Raw genomic sequence first — 22905 nt, forward strand, 5'->3', positions numbered from 1 at the left:
GTTCACATTAACATTAACCATCACAAAGGTCGTACAATATTTTGTGGGAATTTTACAGCAGTACCAAACTCATTTCTGTTTTGTTTGTTTGTTTGTTTGTTTTTTCCCCCATTCACAATGTGATTCTGTCACCCTGATCATATTATCTAATTTCTTTTCTTTCGGTTTCATTTTGTTGAAAGAAAGTGAAAAAGACGACAATTCCAACTCTTAAAACTACAGATTAGGTAATGGATTAGAACACACACACACACACACACACACACACACACACACACACACACACACACCATAATGGCACATTGGATAGTTTTTTGTTTATTGTTACAGTTAAAGTTTGAGTTTTATTGAAAAATTATAAATCCTAAAAGCTTAATGATTATCATAACTGTACCTGCTTTTTGATAAACTTTCTTTACCACTTTCCTTTCACTGAACTCGTAAATAAACAGGAATAAAAGGGTTATGGTCAGGATGAGTGAAAAACTTTGCTGCTTGTCCGACTGGACGAGTCGATTAAAGAGTTAACGTCAAGCTCGAGTTTATCACCCAAAGTTCACCTTATCCACGGTGAAGCATGGTGGTGGCAGCATCATGCTCTGGGGCTTCTGCTCTTCAGCTGGGACTGGGGTTTTAGTCAGGATTGAAGGAATCATGGATAACTCCAAATTCCAAAATATATCTTTTTTTTTTTCCCCACAAAACTTGCAGACCTCTGTTAGACAGCCGAAGAGGAAAAATACCTTCCAGTATGATAACAACCCGCAGCACAAATCCAAACCAACAAAGGAACGACTTCAGAAGAAGATCAACATTGTGGAAGGGCTCAGTCACAGCCCAGACTTGAAGGGGGCTTTGTACAGGAGATTTCCTCACAATTTTATTCGATTTAGAGCATTTTTGTGAGGAAGAGGAGAATAAAATGACCCGATGAAGATGTGCTCAGTTGGTAGAGTCGTATTTAAAAAGTCTGAGTGCTGCATTATCAGGAAAAGATGCTTTAATACAGTATTAGTTAAGGGGCGTGTATACTTATGCAACCACTTTATTGTACATTTTTTCTTTTTTTGTCTTTAAAAAATAATGTTTGTTTTTCCTTTGAATTGCATTGGATGCTGTAACACAATAAAAGTGGAAAAACATTTGATGTGATTTAACGTGGTTTCTTTTTTACATCACAAAAACCTGAAATTTTATCAGGGGTGTGTAAACTTTTTAAATCCACTACAGACTGTGTGTATTGTGTAATCATGTGCATGTTTTTTTATATGTATTGACGGTCTTCTGAATAAAATCAGATTTGGCTTACCGACGGGTGACATTTCGGGCACTGAGCCCTGGTACGGCCCCTCGATGAACTGCGGCGGATTGTCGTTGATGTCCTGCACTTTGATGATGAACTCCGATGGAGGCTCCAGCGGCTCGTTGGTGTCTCGGTTGATGACCTGCGCTGTGAGCGTGTACTCCGCCTTCTCCTCGCGGTCCAGCCTCTTCATAGCATGGATATCGCCTGTCAGCTCATTGATGGCAAAGATGGTTCCTGCTCCTTCTCCAGCCAGGACATACCTGATGTTCTTATTCCCCACGTCGAGATCCGTGTGGAGCTGTGAATACAAGACATCATGCATTCAGGTTTAATTATACAGTTGAGTATTTTATCAAACCAGATGGTGCAGGGAAGGACGGTTTACACTTGGAAAATCCTGAACCAGGAAATAAACAAGATTTGAAAAAAAATCTGGTGTGACCCGAATCCCACTTTTAATATGAATGAGACTGAAAAATAGAACAACCTCACTCATTATAAACCTTTAATCATCATAATTATTGGCTGAAAACTCAGGGTTTTAGATTAGAGAATATTTCCAAAATGGAACTTGGCAACCTGTACTGTACTATTACCATATAATAATAATAAGAAGAAGAAGAAGAGAAGAAAATGCCATTGCCATTTTTCCTGGCTTTTATTCACATCTTATGCACATGAATAAACACACACACACACACACACACACACACACACACACCAATATGACATTGATTATTAAAAATAATAATAATAATAATAATAATAATAATAATAATAATTTAAAAAAAAATCTTCACCCAAGTTGAGCACTATTTTTTTTCTGGCTTTTATACAAAATCTAGACATGACTCCTTTATCAGGTCTGAGATTTGAACTCACAACCTGCTGTCACATAAATAATGATACATGAGAGCAAGGTTTATTGACACAGAACCCCGTGTTCCCAATGAATTCTCAAGGAGCTTTATGGGAATAAAACTTGAGATACTAAAAGCAAAGAATGAACGTGAGAGTGTGTGTGTGAGAGAGAGAGAGAGAGACGGGCGGTGGAGATCTTATCTAATCACACCTCCTGCTGCTTGGATGATGCAGACTCCACACCGTCCACTCAGGGCTAAACCCCTCGTCCATCAAGTGAAGGCATTAGTGCTGGGATTTGAGTGGACTTCGGTGGAGTGTTTCCAAAAGGCCAGTGTTTTATCGTGACAGCTGAATTGCTCGATCGGCTCAATGAAAGCACTAAAGGCCAAACAAGGTCCTCAGCTTCCAGGCAATGTTTAGATTCTCCGTCCTAACCGTCCATCATTCCCTCTTTTATCTATCTGTCTGTCTCTGTCTCTCCATTCTGTCGTGTTATAGTCAGAATGCCCAGACTCACATTTACACACTCAAAGTGAAATGAATTATTTTTCCATCCAAGAGTTTAATGAGCACAGTTTCTCTTAAAAAAAAATAAATAAATAAATAAATAAAAATATTGGTACTGGAGCAGCAGCTGCAATTATCAACAGTCCATAATTATCGACACCTTTTCAGATTTACCAATAAAAAAAAAAAAAATTACAAAGGTTAGTTTCAGTTAGAACAGTTATTATTGGTTAATTAATCAACCGGAAGACCTCCCTCGCTGTTTGATCTTGTCGTCTGATGACACAGCTCGTTACTTGAGATGGAATTATTTTTTAGCACGACCAGCAATTTGAGAAAAACCCGGACGTTATCATTGCAGGTGAGCATGGTGGAAAGATCATGGACATGTTTTTACTGATCAAATTCACCGATATTTCATGATCTCCTCATCGAAACCTACTTTATTTCTTACTCTTTCATTTGACAGTCGCCATTTTGTATCTAAATGTGTGTTTGAGAATCGCGTGAGGTGTCGATAATAGTGATCACTTTCACCGGTGTCCACCATTATCGACACCCTGTGGAATTAAGTGACATTTACGGCTGTTATGGATCGATCTTTGTGTAACATTGTTGAAGTAGATGAAGTACTTTAAAAAATAAAAATGCTGTGATTTATAATAATTTTTTTTTTCTGATTCATACCAGAATGGAATGTTTATAGAGTATTTGGAATCTGATTGCAATCAATAGAATTAGACCAGAATTAAATTCCTTGCATATAAAAAAAAAAAATTACATGCTTGAAATATTCAGATTTTTGTATTCCATTCAGAATTATATATATCTCATCTCATCTCATTATCTCTAGCCGCTTTATCCTTCTACAGGGTCGCAGGCGAGCTGGATCCTATCCCAGCTGACTACGGGCGAGAGGCGGGGTTCACCCTGGACAAGTCGCCAGGTCATCACAGGGCTGACACATAGACACAGACAACCATTCACACTCACATTCACACCTACGGTCAATTTAGAGTCACCAGTTAACCTAACCTGCATGTCTTTGGACTGTGGGGGAAACCGGAGCACCCGGAGGAAACCCACGCGGACACGGGGAGAACATGCAAACTCCACACAGAAAGGCCCTCGCCGGCCCCGGGGCTCGAACCCAGGACCTTCTTGCTGTGAGGCGACAGCGCTAACCACTACACCACCGTGCCGCCCCTATATATATATATATTTTTTTTTTTTTTTCAGTTTGTTGTAAATATCTACCACATATTACAATATCAGGAGACATTTTATATTTTGGTTTGAGGAATGACATGCGACCTTTGACCTGGATTTCCATGTGGTTACAATGTCAATTTCCTGTTGACGTTTATTGGTAAACTACAAAACTAGAAATTAATACAAACAACAACGAATGATGAATAAAATGTGATCTACGAAAATCCTGAGAAAGTGGAACAAAAAGATTGTCTGATGCAGGTTAAACATTATCAGTTCATTTGTTTACAAACATTAGAATTACTTCCTCATTTATGTAAAACACCAACATCAACATATTTATATAAGAGATATTTTGTATAAATATACGTCAATGTAAAACAAATTTTAAATTAAAACTATGTTTTGTTAACTTAATACCACATACCAATTATTATTATTTTTTTAATAAATAATCATCTGGATGTCGATAACTGTGGAACGGTGTCACATGATCTGATACACGAAGTAATCGGGAATCAACTCATTTTTCCCCAGTGGAAGTTTGAGTAATTATTCATACACAATTTACATATTGAAAGTCTTTTCTACTTTTGCAACGGCCAAAAGATTGTTGAGGTGCCAATAATTGTAGCCGCCGCTCTACAATTAATGGTTTTAATCACTGACATAAAATAGCTGATTGGATACTATCTTTCATATACTTACATTTTTATTGATTGTTTCATCAGTAAACCAAAAAATATATTTTTAAACCCATTTAATAAAATTAGCATTGCTTTTTGTGTGTTTAATGTCACACTGTTTTACTATTCCTTGGTTAGAAAAGTTAAACCTCGTGATATATCCTCTATTGTGTGTAAAAATGTAACATGCTGCCGTACGGCTCATTTTCTCTCCATACTTTTAATAAATAAACAAACAAACAATCATATATATATATATATATATATATATATATATATATATATATATATATATATATAAATATAATGTCATATAAAATAATATTTATTTATTTATCGATCGAACAAATATTCTGGGGAAAATTCACCAAAAACAGCTTGCTGATTTACAGATCATCAATAAAATAAATAAAAATAACTGAATTAAATCAAAGCCATTTGAGATGACAAAAGAATATGAAGTGTGAAAGAACACCGGTTTTGAAACCTAACCAGATAACTTGGCTAGTGATGGATAACCAGCTCAGCTGTACAGAGAGATAATCACTCATCATGCTAATTAACAAATGAGAACCTTGCATGAGATAAATGAACAGATTCAATTTGATTTTCTGTCCTGATTTATTGTGGCTAGTTGAATAAAAGAAGTGTCTCCTCAAGTCTCCTCTAAATCCTCCATCACAGCTTTAAAATCTAAAGAGACAGAATGAATTTATCCGACATGGCTGAGGCGTGACGACAGCACGGGGGCTGAGATCCGAACCTTTCTTCAGTTTTAATGTAAATCGCTTATAAAGGTTATTTCTGAAGCATTTTCTCCAACAGTCAGATTTAGAGATTGGTGTTCGACTTCAGTGTGTGTGTGTGTGTGTGTGTGTGTGTGTGTGTGTGTGTAAAATAATTATCCTTATAAACCTGCAGTATGGCACGACGTCCATTTTAATTCCAGTCAGCGTCTTTAACAGGAGGTGGTTTGAAGAAAATGTGAGACACTCATAAGCAGGTGAAGAGACAGGAATTTGAGGGAAACGGTTGTTTTATAAAAACAGCTGCGTTTTAAAAACATAATCAACAATCAGCCATCACGGCATTTCATTTCTTCTTTATCAGGAGAATTTCAGGACCATCGTTAATTTTTTTGGCATGTAACCTGTAGGTGTTTGTCGGCGTGTTCACGGCTGGGCGTTAGCGACTTTACAATAATCACGGTCAAAGGTCAGAAACAGCAAATTCCAGATAAATGCTTGAGAAAAATGCACCAATCAAAGAAGGCACTGCGTCAAACTCAAAGTAGCATTCAGACATAGCTACAGATTTTATGGCTCTTCAGAAGTTATGGGAGAGTTACAACAACTGGGGGCGGAGTTTGTCTAAAACAGAGACGTGTCTCGATTCTGATCTTGAACTTTAGCGCATGTTTCTTGCGTGATATCAACTCATAACAGAGGAGCAGGGTGAAGTCCAGCGCCACCGTCTGACTGTTTGATGTAACGTCAATATGTCACGCTGAAATTCATGACTTGTCTGTAACACACACACAAAATGGAAGTGCATATAAAGACACAGTATCATAATCAAAGACTTTGTTTATCATCAGGAATTAAGTATTTATGGACACAATTATGAACAAAGCGAAAGTTTCTCTGTGTATCAGATGAGCGCTGGGTCGCTTCTCCTTCACACCGTGAGCACGTTTTCTTTACATCGAATTCACACAAGCACTGAGGTTATTTTATTAATTCTACACATCAACACAGTGTGATCAAATCTCCTCCATCCCACACACACATTACAATTTCATCACCTCCATTTAGAGACTCGGAGCTTCATAATGTGAGAATTACAACTCGGATTCTACAAGTAGTGATGCGTTAGTGGTATACGAGAGTCTTATTAGATTTATTTCTTTTTTTGGGGAGATTTTTTTCAATTTATTCATATATCATCATACGGTAAAAGTATTTATTTTTCGTTCTTGTTTTTATGTTACATCATTTTACATTTGACAGTGAAAATAACTTTATTGACTTCTTCTGTCTGCATTTTCTATCCCTGATTGCTTTTTTTTTGTTTGTTTTTTCAGCTTAGTGCTTGTGTTTAAAGGCAGTGATCTAGATGCTCATGAAAAACTCCATCTCAGATGTTCAGTGTGAACTAAACTCAGGTGACTTTAAGGGCGTATTCACACCTACGTTGTTTGGTCCGGACCAAACAACCAAACGAACCAAATTTCCCTTGGTCCAGACCTTTTGGGTTGGTCTGAATACAAACCACCGAACTCTGATCCGGACCAAACAAGCGGATCGAGACCGAGCTGCAAGGTCGGACTCGGTCCGGACCAAAGGAACCCTGGTGCGGACCTTTTGGAGGTGTGAAAGCAGACCGGACCTAATCCGACAGTTTTGCTTTTTTGTACCTCGGGAGCTTCCGTCGTTTGTCGAGCATTATGGGAAACAGAGTCTTGACACTCCACCGCAAAGCGCAAACACTGTTTCGGTTGTCAAGGGAACCTTACAACAGTCGTTCAGTCATTCAGACCAGTTTTAGGCTAGACTACAGAGTACAAAAAATGAGTAGGGGGCAAACGTGGGCCGAGGAAGAAACGCGTACCCTTGTGGATATATGGGCAGATGTCCACATATCTGAGCTTTTGGAGAGAACACACAAAAATGCCGACGTGTTTGCTGTATTCAGTGAGAAAATGAAGGAGAAGGGGTTCACGCGCTCCCCAGAACAATGTCGGCTAAAAGTGAAGAAACTCCGTCAGACCTTCATTAAAATCAGGGACATTCTTTCAAAAAGTGGCGGTACTAGCGACGCAAAAAAGAAATTCATCTATTACGATGGATAAGGCGAATATCCCGACACATACCTCCTCCATCTTGCGTGAAGAGCCAGAACTGTCACAACATGGTGTGCGCTCATCAGCGCTATCCTCCGTAGCCACCTTGCCCTTTGAAGTCGTCGTTGATAAATTACTTGTACAACAGCATAGTAATCGCACAATTGTGAAAACAGTAAAAACTGGAAAAAACATATAGCTTTGATGACATTAAAAAGAATAACAGCACGGAAAGCCTCCATGACTACTTTTGAACTTAACGCTTTGTGCGCGTGTCATCTCTGACCAATAGCTGAACGGCCTCAGGGCGCGTGGCTTTGTTGACAGATTTTGATCCGCTTACTAAAATGTACAGTGTGAAAGCGAACCGCACCAAAATGAAAAAATAAAAAAAAAACATTTGGTTCAGACCAAAGCAAGTGAACTATCGAACTATCCTGGTCTGAATACACCCTCAATCATCTGAAGCTGCGTAGCCGACTCTGAATACCAGGAATTTTAATACATTAATATTGATGTGTAACATTAGAACTTCAGCAGGTCTGAATACGACCCTAAATATGAGGTCAGACACACCGGTGGTATGATGAGGACTGGGAGCAGAACTGGAACTGGAAGTGAAATGACGGCACGTGTGGATTTGTATCAATTAAAACTCGTCACACTTTAGCAGCTTAAAGTCGCAAAATTTGAGTGCAGGAACAAAATCACAAGGCGTCTGCAGGGACTTTACACCAAATGAGGAAAGGAAGGTGTGTTTTGTTTTTATCTTCTTCCTAAATTAGATGTGAGGTCCCAGAGAAGGCAGGGGGTTGGGGGTAGGCGGTGTGTGGGGGGGGTGCATTTGCAAATTTGACAACGCTCAGCACTTGTTTGAAACGTGACCCAAGACAACAGCTATTAAGATATTAGCGAAAGGGTTTTTTTGTGTGTAATATTATTTTTTAAGGACATCCTGTTCGGCAAACTTCAATTCCATTTCCTGGCCTAGAAACTCAGCGTCCTGGAGGGATTTCAGGTCACTAGGGAACATGGTAACAAGGCAAATGTGTGTGAGCGCCGAAATCCAGACATCAAGAAGCCGGAACGGTCGTTTTATAAGCGCATTTTCATGCATATGTTGTCTCGGAGGTGCTGTTCTCAGACACTGACAAAGCACATTCACTTAAATTGTCACACCTTGCACTTTTGTTCTCCTAATTGTGTCATCATTCCACATGAAAGATCTATCTCATTAACACGGCAACTTCACAACAATCTCAACTCTATGAAAACCCTTTAAATGAGCCCAAATTAATGATGCACGTTCTCCTCGCTGTGCAATTTTTTTCTTTTCCTCACACAGATTCTTCTTCCTTATAATATATATATATATATATATATATATATATATATATATATATATATATATATATATATATATCAGCCCTGTGATGACCTGGCGACTTGTCCAGGGTGTACCCCGCCTTTCGCCCGTAGTCAGCTGGGATAGGCTCCAGCTTGCCTGCGACCCTGTAGAAGGATAAAGCGGCTAGAGATAATGAGATGAGATGAGATATATATATATATATATATATATATATATATATATATATATATATATATTTACATGAAAAAAAAGACTTCAATTTGCAAGAGAAACATCACGCACTGATTATTAATCAGAAGGGAAATAATACAGCATCAATAGGTGATCTCTCACAGGTCCTTTCTCACTGCCTTATTAATGGCGGCCTTCAGGCCTGCGCTCACACCACACTCTCACATCGTTTTATCTCAATGTACAAACATCCAGGTTAAATCATTGCTCTTGACGGGAAGAGCTTCTCCGCAATGTCATTATCCCGGTTGCCTCAGCGATGTCACACGCTAATGTTTGTATCTCAAACATGAGAATAATAAGAAGAGGAAGCAGAAGAGAAAATGAAGAAGAAGAAGAGAAGGAGCACAGGCTTCTCTTCTTAACCTTGATCACAAGGTTACTAAAACTTCCCTTTTGTCACTGCAAGGAATTAAGAGCACCCAAAGTGAGGAAGGAGAAGAGTTCCACATAAATCAAGGCAGGACTGAAAATGTTTTATTTGCCACCGGGGATCATGTCTCTCCATAAGAAGCAGCATTTAAGCAGCTCACGTCTGTTCATTAGCGCCGGTGCGAAGCCGAGAAGACCTAAATCTGCCGACATGCCGGTGCAAAGCAGTTTAGCGAGTGTGTCATTGTGTTGGTTGTGTGAGAAGTGAGAACGGCGCTGGGTTTTTTATCGTCCTTCCCGCCTCAGAGCTCTCCAGGAGATTTTACTGTCAGCTCAGGAGGAAATATGACAACCGACGCCATCGGGACGGCTTTACGACGGCACGAGAAGCAATCAGCCGGCCCTTAACGAGCGACTCTCCAGCCTAACACGTCGTTTTAAGCCCTGTACGCCAAATTAACGACTTCACTTCTTGTCAGGGGCAGAACGAGTGTTCAGGGTTCCTGACTGGTTGTGGGGGTGGAGGGTGGTGGGTAGAGAAGGTCCTCATGAGGAAACCATGATGTAAAATCATCACACTCACCAATTCGCCTCATACACTTCACCTGAGGCTCGATTAGGCTCGGATTAAGGCTCACCGTGTGTGTGTGTGTGTGTGTGTGTGTGTGTGTGTGTGTGTGTGTGTGTGTGTGTGTGTGTGTATGGCCTTTCTGTCAGTGCACTCACTCACATTCCTTCTAATGCAGAATGAACTCTGATGAGCTCAAAAGACCAGCTAGATGAAAGATGAAAAGATCTCATGCAGAGATGGTACATTTTTATGAAAGCTAATCATGCTAGCTTTACCTTATGTGTGTATGTGTGGGTGTGTGTGTGTGTGGGGGGGGGTTGATTTGAATCCAGTGATGGTTCCTTGTAGAACCTTGTTTAGATTCCATAGATTTGAAGTAGAACTTTTTTCTAAAATGGTTCTTCTTTTCAGCGCTTTTTCTTTAGATTTCTCAAGAGAAAAGGAGCGTGCTGAAGAACCGGTCAGGTCTGATCATGAGGTCGCGCCGTCTCATCCTCACACTGTTGAAGATCCGGTGCTCATCTCCAGTATAATTTGTGTTTCATGTCCAGCTTAGGGAACATGACCTGGTGCAGGAATCCCTAAAGCCACATGTGACAGCGGCGTCGTGTCACTTCATCTCCAAGTCCAACAAAACCCACAGTGAGAGTCCAGCTACATGTGTGAGAGCGAGTGACACTCAGGTTCCAGACATCACCAAAATATTGTGAAGAAAAGAACGGATGAGTCATCGCCGTTACACGAGATGCTGATCTATTCCTGGAATCAATTTCCTCTTTGAGTTTGTCTGGCGAGAAAACGATTAAATCACCTGAGACGTGTTCTTCATTCTGGAGAAAATTCTCACAGGTTCATGTGTTCAGACGCGTCGCGATGGTGTTTGGCTTTAAATGTAATCAGAGTTCTGCAACTTCACCGTCACGTCATTTATTTGTTTGATTGTTTACATTGTGAGGTGTATTTAGGTCAGATGCAGTAAGGATTAAATCTCATCTCATCATCTGTAGCCGCTTTATCCTGTTCTACAGGGTCGCAGGCGAGCTGGATCCTATCCCAGCTGACTACGGGCGAAAGGCGGGGTTCACCCTGGACAAGTCGCCAGGTCATCACAGGGCTGACACATAGACACAGACAACCATTCACACTCACATTCACACCTACGCTCAATTTAGAGTCACCAGTTAACCTAACCTGCATGTCTTTGGACTGTGGGAGAAACCGGAGCACCCGGAGGAAACCCACGCGGACACGGGGAGAACATGCAAACTCCGCACAGAAAGGCCCTCGCCGGCCACGGGGCTCGAACCCGGACCTTCTTGTTGTGAGGCGACAGCGCTAACCACTACACCACTGTTGTTAGTTAGTTAAGAGAATATTTTCATATTTTGCCCACCATTTAATGATTTATGATTGTTTTGTTTTATTAATATGCATTCACATCTATCTATCTATCTATCTATCTATCTATCTATCTATCTATCTATCTATCTATCTATCTATCTATCTATCTATTCATTTATTCATTTATTGATTTAAAATAATCTGAAATATTCCAGCATAAAATGCAGATATTTAAATGTAAATTTAGTATTTTAAAGCATGGGCGGCACGGTGGTGTAGTGGTTAGCGCTGTCGCCTCACAGCAAGAAGGTCCGGGTTCGAGCCCCGTGGCCGGCGAGGGCCTTTCTGTGCGGAGTTTGCATGTTCTCCCCGTGTCCGCGTGGGTTTCCTCCGGGTGCTCCGGTTTCCCCCACAGTCCAAAGACATGCAGGTTAGGTTAACTGGTGACTCTAAATTGAGCGTAGGTGTGAATGTGAGTGTGAATGGTTGTCTGTGTCTATGTGTCAGCCCTGTGATGACCTGGCGACTTGTCCAGGGTGAACCCCGCCTTTCGCCCGTAGTCAGCTGGGATAGGCTCCAGCTTGCCTGCGACCCTGTAGAACAGGATAAAGCGGCTACAGATAATGAGATGAGATGAGAATTTTGCAGAGGCATGAGAATAAGTATTCAATGTCTCATTTTACTGCTTTAAAACACAAGAACTTTACAAATTCAACTTCTCTGAAGGTACTTTTATAAAATAAATATTCTCTCTCTCTCTTTCTTGACAGGCACAGTTTTAAGGGGTGGCAAAAGGTGGCAGTTGCCACTGTAAAAATATGTCTTGCCACCCCAGTTGCCCCCATTTTAAAAAGAATTATTTATTAAAACACATTTTTGAAATTCAATGATCTATCTACAGAGATACTAAGCCCTCATCTCATCTCTACCTACCATTATTAACGTTATTTCACTCCCCACCCCACCCCCGGAATTTGGAAATGGTTTCATCCAGAGAGAGACGTTCTTCTGTTATGATTCTTCTGAACGTTCAACTTTTGATGAGGCAACGTGCTGGAGCAAAGAGGTTGGTCAAATTGTTTTCACCTGATAGAAAGGACAAGACTGTGTTCTATGTTAAATGCATTTTGGTACTCAATTATTCTTTTAGCCCAGCTATCTTTATTATCAATATTTTTTATATTGGTCGGTCAGCAACTAGACTAGCACGCTAGTCTTGCTCCGCTAGCATAGAAGCTTTAGTTAGCTATCTGTCCCATGATCTGTAGCTATACCTGTAAGTTATGTTTTACTTTCTGTGTATGCTAGGCAACGAAATGAAAGCTAATAGTTTTGTAAAGTGATAGGCTTTAGAAAGTAAACAACTTGTGTGTTGTGCAGGGGTGAAAGTAAGTCGGTCCTGGCCGGGCCGGCGTACCACTAAAAGATTTGGCCGTACCGGAAAGAAAAATATACTTTCTCTGAAAAAAAAATGCACTTTCAGCATAACACACCTGCTAACGTCAATTTACCAAAAGCAACATGTTTTCCTCAATATACATTGCATATAACTCATTCTGACCTGTCTCTGAATTATGTCTGAAGTGAATTCCTTTTGTGTTTCACTCGACAGACAACGTGCGAGATAGTGCGCGGAGCCACTGCTTAACCATCTTGCACCAACGTGCACAGCTGGTATCGAAAGTGTTTTAGTAGACAGACGTTTGTTGCAAAGCCTCATCTCATCTCATTATCTGTAGCCGCTTTATCCTGTTCTACAGGGTCGCAGGCGAGCTGGATCCTATCCCAGCTGACTACGGGCGAAAGGCGGGGTTCACCCTGGACAAGTCGCCAGGTCATCACAGGGCTGACACATAGACACAGACAACCATTCACACTCACATTCACACCTACGCTCAATTTAGAGTCACCAGTTAACCTAACCTGCATGTCTTTGGACTGTGGGGGAAACCGGAGCACCCGGAGGAAACCCATGTGGACACGGGGAGAACATGCAAACTCCACACAGAAAGGCCCTCACCGGCCACGGGGCTCGAACCCAGGACCTTCTTGCTGTGAGGACACAGCGCTAACCACTACACCACCGTGCCGCCCTGTTGCAAAGTCTCCCAAATAAAAACAACATATACAGAAACATATGTTGATGTTTCAATATTCTATTATGTGTGCAGTGTTTCACTGGACAAACAACGAGCGAGCTACAGCGCACGTATGGTTTAACCAGATCTTGTGCTATAACGTGCGCAGCTGGTAATCAAAGTGTTTTAGCAGACAGACGTTAGTTGCAAAGTCTCCCAAATAAAAAGGCATATAAAGAAGCATGTTAATGTTTCATGATAGGCTATTTAAAAATTACTTTGATCAGAATTTGTAAATCAAGTGGAAGTTGGGGCAAAGATTCTAGATTACTGTCTGGTTGGAGCGAGCAGAGTAACTAGGCTACCAGTGCATGGCACGCACACTGAGAACACACACACTTTCTCAAACGTTCCGACACACCCGTGGGAAAATACAAAGCAGACATCCCAAGTCTCCCGGAAGTTCCGGGAGTCTCCCGCATATTGATATTGGCTCCCTGATGCCCGCAAATTGGAGAATATCTCCCAGAATCTAGAGCAAGCGAGTAAGAGCGTGCACGCGAAACATTAATGTCTGCATCGCGCATATGATGGAGTGCATGAGGGAGTGCGAGAGAGAGACTGCGTGTGTGCCTGTTAGACAATAATAAATAATTAGGTGTATTTATGCACTATGACTCAAAACAATAGTACCGGCAAGAAATAAAAGTTACTTTCACCCCTGTCTACGATTTGCATAAACTGCTGCATCGACAACCTATGCCCCCCTCCTGGAACGTATGCCCCTCCTTTGCCACCCTAAGGAAAAATCTCTGGAGCTGCCACTGTCTCTCGATCATGAGATCTCAGCCAGAAATGAAGGCGATATAAAACTGCAAGATGATCAAACGTAGCGTCTCGTCTTGGAGCTGAGCGTCCTGATTAGCCTACCTGTGTGTGTTGGATTGACTTTCTTCAGGTCCAGATGGAAGCAGTAGCACGTCTCATTTGATACAGGACTTGGTTATGATGTAGCGTTAGCTTAGCGCAGATGGCACAGCTTGGCCCCTTGATTCATGTTTCGTCGCACCCCGAGCTGAATCGTGAAGAAGTGAATGAAGTGTTTCATGCTGGAAGATTCAAGACACTTCCTCTGTTATAACACACTGTGCTTTCACACACGCGAGTGACAGCAGCGCGAGCAACACGTCATTGGCTGAGAAGATCAGCTCCTGCAGTGATAACGCTTAAACCACAGTCTGGGACCTGATTACTTGCAGATTGTAATAATAATAAAATAATAATAAGTTACATTTATATAGTGCCTTTCTCAAACTCAAGGTCACTTTACATAGGTCAGAGAAAACACCAAAAAAAAAAAAGTTGTAGTTTTAATTATAATTTCAAAATCACGTTCACTCACTAATGCAACTTTGGGTTTCTGCCATGTGGAGGTCAACCCCCGTTACCCCACAGCGCTGTTTTTAAAATCACCATTCTGATTGGTCAGGAGGCGTTGGTTAATTTTCTAGAACAGCAGCTCTGATAGTCATGCAGCGGCTCGTTCTGATACATTTTTGTTTCCATAGTAACAGCTTGTTTACAGGGACCCGTACAGTAACTGGATTAAAACATGTTTAATTGTTGATAGTTTGATAACAAGACCATCAATGAGGGCGTGGCTCACTCCAGCCCCGTCTAGTCCAGAAGGAACGATCTAAAGTGGGCCACCCTGCACAATAAATGTTGTACACTATATACAAGCTATATATAGAAGCGATATCCACCCTAGGAATACCGACCTATTTACCAGAAAGAATCCAAAACGGTGAGGAATTGACCGAGAAGAAGCAATTTTTGTTGAACTGCTCATTAAGGCTTAATTAGTCCATAACTTCATTAATAATTGTAATGAAGCAAATCTGAGTAGAAGTTATATGCACCCTAGGTTCCCCTACCTTCATACCAGAAAGAATCAAAATCGGTGAATAATTGAGGGAGAAGAAGAGATTTTCGTGAAGTGTGGATGATGCTGGACAGATGATGGACAGCACATGATGGCAGAAACTCATCACCTGTCGGCCAGATGAGCTAACGAATAAGGAATAAACCACTTCAGGGACATGTTGTTATCGGAAAATAATCAGTGACAGAGTGGTGTGATGAAGCGGAGGCCATGTTACCACTCAAAAGTTGTTTATTTTCCTCTAACAGCATATCCCCGAATGTTTTATTTCTTGTCATGGAAAATTGGCAACAATTACAATTTTAATTTACTGAAAAAATGACGTCACACTTTTTATCGAGTTATAGTTACAGTTTGTTTCATGTAACAAGTTCATTTTCTCACTGATGTTATAGCAGCAATAAACAGTCATCCCCTCACTGTTTAATTTAATATGACAAAATAATACTGCAGCTTGTCTATTTTTATTGTTACCAAAAAATGCATAGAAGTGTTTAGAGTCTCAAAGCTCTCAGGATGATCGATCACTGATGGTTCTTAGTTCAACGCGGTGCTTGTTTACTTTTCCTGTTCCTTTTGCTAAAGTTGAGTACAGGTTCAGATTGTTGAAATAAGTCAATAAAGTTGTTACTCTCAGTGTTTCCCCTAGAAAATGTTTGAAGGTGCGGTGGCAAGACCTGCGCTCAGACGTCCCACCCCAGTACGAGGATAAAAACAGCCAACAGCACAGAAGGCTATACATAGATTAATCCATCGGTCATGACTTTAGCCCACAACATGCCAGCACATAACTGCGCAGAATAAAATGCTAAAACAGCCAACAGCAAGCACCTCGGTAGTAGGCTAACTCAACTTAAACAACTTGCTTGTATCAGTACCAATGCAGTATAGAAACACTGAAAACAGAGGAAGCAGTGCACTCGGCGGTGCTAATAGAAGTAACCAATGACTTACGCTTAAAACTTCCCAAAGGCCTGCCTGCGTCCGTCATTGGCCTGCACGAACTCCTTTGCGATGGCTGTCATGTCAGTTTGTTCCAGAATGTCACGGTGAATATGGCAGTTCATCAAGTCATTCAGTCTCTTGTGTCATTGTGGATCGGAGGTATGATTTCAGTCGACGAAGTGTGGAAAACGAACGCTCTGCTGATGCCGAGGGCACAAAGGCCAAAAGCCAGGGCACCGAGGCCATAAAATAAAACAATGATTTTAAGTTCATGTCTATAATGAATTTAATTTAAGGACTAATGACTCTTCTGAGGAAGATTGGAGTCCCGGTCTAAACTATCAAGCAGGTAAAGAAACATCTACAATATTATCTCTGAAGATATGAAAATATTGAACACATCTAAACTTATCAATCCATCACTCACTTCAAAAATTGTAAAACTTAAACCTATATCCTCCCATAATTTTTGTTCAATTGACACCGAATGTGCAAGAGCATCTTCAGACTGTACTACTACGCAGATTTTTGATTAATCAAAATTGAGCCTGGAGTTCATCAAAATGTTTGACTGTAAATGGAACATATACTAGCATGCAGGCTACTGATTAACCCATACGAGCCCAGACCGATTTCTCAATCAAGGAATATTATTGAGGAAATAAAATGAACTAAATAGACAACAAAGAAAACATTTCTGACCTTTTATTTTTTAAAATAGCACTTTCATGTCTCAAGATCTGAAATATTAAATTGCAAATTTGCAGAACACTGCGACACTATTACACTGTTAACCCCAAAGTTCATTCTGTGCAAACAGTTTGAGTAAATTCCACTTTTAAAGATGAGTTTTATTGCATTACTTAAACAGTGTGAGTATATGAAGAGTATATGAGAGTCATTGGGTTACTCATTTTTGTAATTTAAACAAACTAAAACTATCATGTTTTACCTCAGGCCACAGTGCTGCCCTGCTGTGATTGGCTCAAAACAAGTTGAGTTGACGGCTACAGAGGAAGTTGCGCCATTTTCTAATTTACACATAGCAATTTAAAGTCTTTGCACTTTTGACAGCAAGCTAATTAGCATGTTAGCGGCTACAGTCGGTACTCGGCACGTTAAAAGTGGGTCAACGTTGTAACGACATAACGCTACTGTACAAGCAATGCTTATTTAACGGTAACAAACTTAAGCCCTATATGTTGAAACTCCTCTCTTATTCGTTTGTTAATTTATCACACAGTCTTACCTCAGTCAACTTCTTCCCTCCTTCTGTGAAAATTCAACATCTCAGACGCGGACACAAGTGGGCAGGAGATGCGTTTGATTAAGTCTTCTGATTGGCTGGTGATAGATTGGTGGGTGGGGGATGCGTTTGATTAAGTCTCCTGATTGGCTGGTGATAGATTGGTGTCATTACAGCGCGTCGGAGCGGTTCATGCCAGGCTCGAGTCCGCTCAACGTCAAAAAATATTGGTATAGCCTATTTTTTAAATAATTTTCAAAAATAATTTTCAAAAAGTTACCCGGGCCACGGCCCCCCTTCAGGAATTCCTGAAGGTGCGGCGGCAAAAATCAAGGTGCGGCGGCCCGCCGCAGCCAATTGTACATAGCGGAAACACTGACTCTCCATCATACACTTTAGTTCATTCTTAGTCACAGTGTCTCTTCTTTGGTCCAGTGGTTCCAGGGTGTCGTTTGGAAGTCCAAGGATCCTCAGACAGAGGTCTTACACTCTTTGAAGCTCCATAGAGAGATACTCAGGCAAACCACCCCAAATGGGACTGGCATATTTGAGCAAGGGTCAGATCTTCGCTATGTTGGTAATAAGGGCAACCTCAATAGGAAGACCAGCTTTCCTACATGCTCTCACGTAATAAACACGTTTGTGAGCTTTGCTGACCATGCTCGATATGTGAGAGTTCCACTTGTACTACAACTCCAAGCAACTTGAACTTGGAGATTCTTTCAAGCTCCATGTTGTTGATGCGTAAATGAGGTGAGGAGTTGTCAGTTTTTTGTTTTTTGGGTTTTTTTGAAAGAAAGAAATCCACATCTCCTGTTTTCTTGGCATTGAGTTCCAATTTTGTTACTTGTGGCTCAGGATTCCAAATAGTCTAAGTGTCAACTCCGCCACCCTGAAGACATTGGAAAACTTACAGTTCCAGCTTCACCTCTCATTGATACAAAGCGCTGACACTGGAGACTCCTTCCAGAAAGGCCCCTGTGAAATAGCTGTTGCTATAGAAATGATAACGTGTTGTAGAATCCATGCTTTTGCAGCATGGACTGGACTGATTTGGGTTCTTTAATGCTAATTGCTTTGTAAAGGGATTTGAATGATGTAGGGTTCAGCATAGAACCTTCCTACAGAGGGACAAACAGGATTTTTTTTTTCTTTGTGGAGCATACAAATCAGCTTCAGCTTTTGTACCTCAAGCAACAAAAAAGATTCAATCTTTCCATGTTTTCTCATGTAGGTTCCTGAGAACACTATTTAAAGCAGATGGACGGAAATCTCCTCACAGACGCCCGCAGGGTTTAAAGATGGCCTGTCGGTGTCAGTGTTTGTTTTTTTTGTGTGTATCTTTGCAGTTCGGCTCGGTCATTAGCTATGCAAATAACCTCTCTATCTCTCTTTGGCAGATGCACCCTGCCTGGTGTTCTGGTGTAGCTGAAATAATTACGCACTGTTCCCCGACGTGTCACTTGTCTGTCCCTCCTGGAGGTTCTGCGGACAGAGGAAGTGTTTCCGCAGCCTCCAACAATGTGGAATTACCGAGAGCTGTGTTTTAACATGTCACGTTGAGAGCAGACAGATTCTGGCAACAAGAGGATCTTTTGTCTCTGTGAGCCTCTCAAGACTGGTGTGTGTGTGTATTAGAGACATTCTCAACCTCAGCCTCGTACGTGACATTTTGTCATAGTGGAAGCTTATTGTGCAGCCCATCAAGCATGAAGGATGAAAACATTAATAAACAGTGCAGTATGAAGCACAAGCCTCAGCTGTACTGTGGATCTGTTACTGTTCCATCCTTCATAAAGACTTCATAACACAGGAATAAGCACTGAGTAACAGCCTAGTGTTTACACAATAAGACACGACTCCCGTCATCACTACTGCCTCTGAGAAGATGATGAAAGGCGTCTGTGAGCAGCCGAAATGAACAGGTTTTATCAATGAACTGCACTTTCTTCAACCTTCATAACACTCTTATGAGCACTGAATCGTGTCGAGGAAAATAGTCACCAATCAATAACCAAAAACTGTCACCCCTTCAGTAATGAAAACTCCTAGAAGGTTTGGAACCCTTAGTGGTTCCATGCTTGACTCTCTGCAGAAGCTCTTCAGAAAACCCAAAATATAAACCATCCAAAGAACCTTTGAGGAACCATTTTTTGGTGTGAATGTTCCACCATCAGAAAGGCTTCCAATGAGAAGAAAATTTTTGAAAGTTAAGAACTCTTAATTATTCAATCAACCCATAAAGAACCAGAGAAGACCCTGTTTTTGAGAGTGTACTCATGCATTGTTCAATAAATGGTCTTCAGTGCGTCTGCATATGTTATGAAGTTATCGTGATCTGGTGGAACATTAATGTCAAAACTAGAGGGCACTAAAACACAAAATGAAAACTATAAACCTGCAAATTTTAACGTTTCGCATGTATAAGTTTTCAAATCATGAAACTTGTGAGCACCAAAAGAAGTATTCTGTGCACGTTTATGGGAACGTCATGCTCAAACTTTTACTCTTCTTGATTTAATTACATGACATTACAGGCATTTAGCAGATGCTCTTATCCAAAGTGATGTACAATTTACACAGAGCAGTTGAACTGGGGAGCAGTTGGGGGTTCAGTGCCTTGCTCAAGGGCACTTCAGCTATTCCTGCTGGTCCAGGGAACTGAACCAGCAACCTTTTGGTCCCAAAGCTGCTTCTCTAACCATTAGACCATGGCTTCTCCTACTGTCCTCAGGCCCCAAGTGGAGTACCTTCAGCTGCTCTCTGTAACTGAGTAAAAGTTTTGCGCTTGAGATTTGAAACAAGGGTGGGTTTGACAGTTTGGGGGCGGGTTCATGCTGTTTCTGTCTGTGAATGCTATTGGCTGATGGTTTTGTGATCGGCTGTCATCCACGTCATTTTATCTGAGTAAAGTGATGCCATGTTGAAGCAGTGGAGTTGGACTAGATGAGCTGGAAAAGCACCAAGTCCAGATCGAAGCACTTTCTTGTTATGGCTGCATCTCAACACTTGGGAAATTGGCAGGGAAGTGACTCAGACCACTGCATTTTTAGTTACAGTGTGGTGGGATTATACAATACACTTCTAAATTGCTCACGCTAAATCCACTGCATTTCTCCAGCGCATCCACTCCAGCGAAGCAATTTGCAGTGACCTGGCCACGAGCGACCAAGTAATGATCGATCAAAGTCAATGAAAGTCAGTGATGACAGGTGAAATACCTGCTGGCAATGTGAGGTGGGCAGGTACAGAGTTAACCTGCATTCAGCTTTGAGATGACTACCAACAGGAGTGAAAGGATACCATCGACTCCCAGATGATGCCGACACCGAATTCCCCAAAATGTTTACCAAGAGGAGACAACGTCCACAACATTGGCTCCTCTGTCACAGTGATGCACAGGAGTTGCAGTGAAATCACTTCACCAAAGGATATAATTTAAAGATCTTGATCTTCCACCCAGCACGGTGGTGTAGTGGTTAGCGCTGTCGCCTCACAGCAAGAAGGTTCTGGGTTCGAGCCCAGCGGCCGGCGAGGGCCTTTCTGTGCGGAGTTTGCATGTTCTCCCAGTGTCCACGTGGGTTTCCTCCAGGTGCTCCGGTTTCCCCCAAAGACATGCAGATTAGGATAACTGGTGGCTCTAAATTGACTGTAGGTGTGAATGGTTGTGTGTCAGCCCTGTGATGACCTGGCAACTTGTCCAGGGTGTACCCCGCCTCTTGCCCATAGTCAGCTGGGATAGGCTCCTGCGACCCTGTACAGGATAAGCAGCTACAGATAATGAATGGATGATCTCCCACCAGAACATGATTATTTATAACGCCAAGACTTCTGACTTACTGTTTTGGTGAAACTTTTCTCCAGTCTTTTTAATTTTCTTTCTTTCTCAAGATATATCTGATTTTTGATATGAAGAATCAGTGATAGAGCCAGTCATTGTGCTAACTAGATATCGCAACAGTTAACCAAACTGTGCCTTAACAAAGTGTCACAGAAGCCAGAAATAGTTACGGCTTTTATCGATCAACTGTACTCTCTGTGAACTAAAAGAAATGAACCCTTACAAACTGAGTGTTGCTCCAATGCAAAGTAGATACATGTTCTACAAAACATTAAATAACTTTTGAGACCATTAGGATAGAGACAGGGTTTAAATTGTGTCTGAACCATGAGATTCTCTGCTTTCCAGGTGCTTTTTTGATAACCAGGGTCGGTTTACCGTGCGTGCAATCATATGGTGTGGGAATAGATGCTAACTGGAGGGGACATTTCCACACACTGGTAGGAGTCCCATGTTGGTTGGAGCCCACAGCAATTCCAGTGAATAGTACAAGGAAAAGTGCCTCCTAGTGTCAAAACTGAGAAGTCACTGAGCTGTAATGCACTTAGGAAGAAGTGTCTTTGCATCAAACTTCACACGGAGCTCCAAAACACCTAAACACCTAACAGCTTTTCACACTGAAAAAATCAATCCCTGGTTGAGTGTGGAGTTCTTCAACAAAACAAGCTTTTTTCACTGGGATTTTTTTTTTAATGCCAAATATTGAATGCTCCCACAAAGGGAATGCATGATGGTGACTTTACACTGCATTCAAGAGAAAGGGCAGGTTCCCCTGAATCATGTGTTCTCCAACACTTACTGTAATACTGACGGAAAGAATAAGCTCAAAATTAGCAACAACACTGTAAAAAAAAAAAGTCACGCCAACTTAAAAATTCAAGGCAACTTACTGCACCGGATTTTTGAGTTTATGTGACAACTAAGATTTTTAAGTTTTGAAGAAAGTTGTGCCAACTTATACTTTTGGTCTCAGATAACTTAGCCTTCATATTCACACAAACTTAATTTTTTTCAGTTTTACATAATCTTTCATCCAAGTAAAAACTTCAAAATTTGAGTTCAATTTTCTTTTTATCCCACAATAAAACAAATAACAATCCAGTTCAAATAGCATGTTTATTTTAACATGATGGTAGCAAAAATGCTATAAAACTGTAGTGGCAGTGCTTTTTTATTAAGATTAGTGGCCTTAAAGTTGAATTCTTATCGTGTAAAACTGAAAAAAATTAAGTTTGTCTGAATATGAAGGCTAAGTTATCTGAGACCAAAAGTATAAGTTGGCACAACTTTCTTCAAAACTTAAAAATCTTAGTTGTCACATGAACTCAAAAATCCTGTGCAGTAAGTTGCCTTGAATTTTTAAGTTGGCATAACTTTTTTTTTTTACAGTGAATATGAAGCCGTGTCCAGGTGTTTCTTTGTCTACGGAGGCTTTCAAGGGTTAAATGTGTCTGAATTGTCACTGTTGAAATGGAGCTCTGTTCATACACATACGGTACAACACTGATATATTTATATATTTTATATATTTATGATGATGTAGGGAACT

General features: G+C 40.9%; 1 protein-coding gene across 1 annotated transcript in view; it reads right to left on the bottom strand.

Moving 5' to 3' along the window:
• cdh8 (cadherin 8) overlaps positions 1–22905 on the bottom strand; it is a 277193-nt gene that overhangs the window by 159628 nt on the left and 94660 nt on the right. The window contains exon 3 of the mRNA XM_060911845.1: positions 1310–1604. Coding sequence (XP_060767828.1) covers positions 1310–1604 — 295 coding nt within the window. The remainder of the gene's footprint in view (positions 1–1309; positions 1605–22905) is intronic.

Source organism: Neoarius graeffei, chromosome 27, assembly GCF_027579695.1.
Source record: "Neoarius graeffei isolate fNeoGra1 chromosome 27, fNeoGra1.pri, whole genome shotgun sequence".
Taxonomy (NCBI): domain Eukaryota; kingdom Metazoa; phylum Chordata; class Actinopteri; order Siluriformes; family Ariidae; genus Neoarius; species Neoarius graeffei.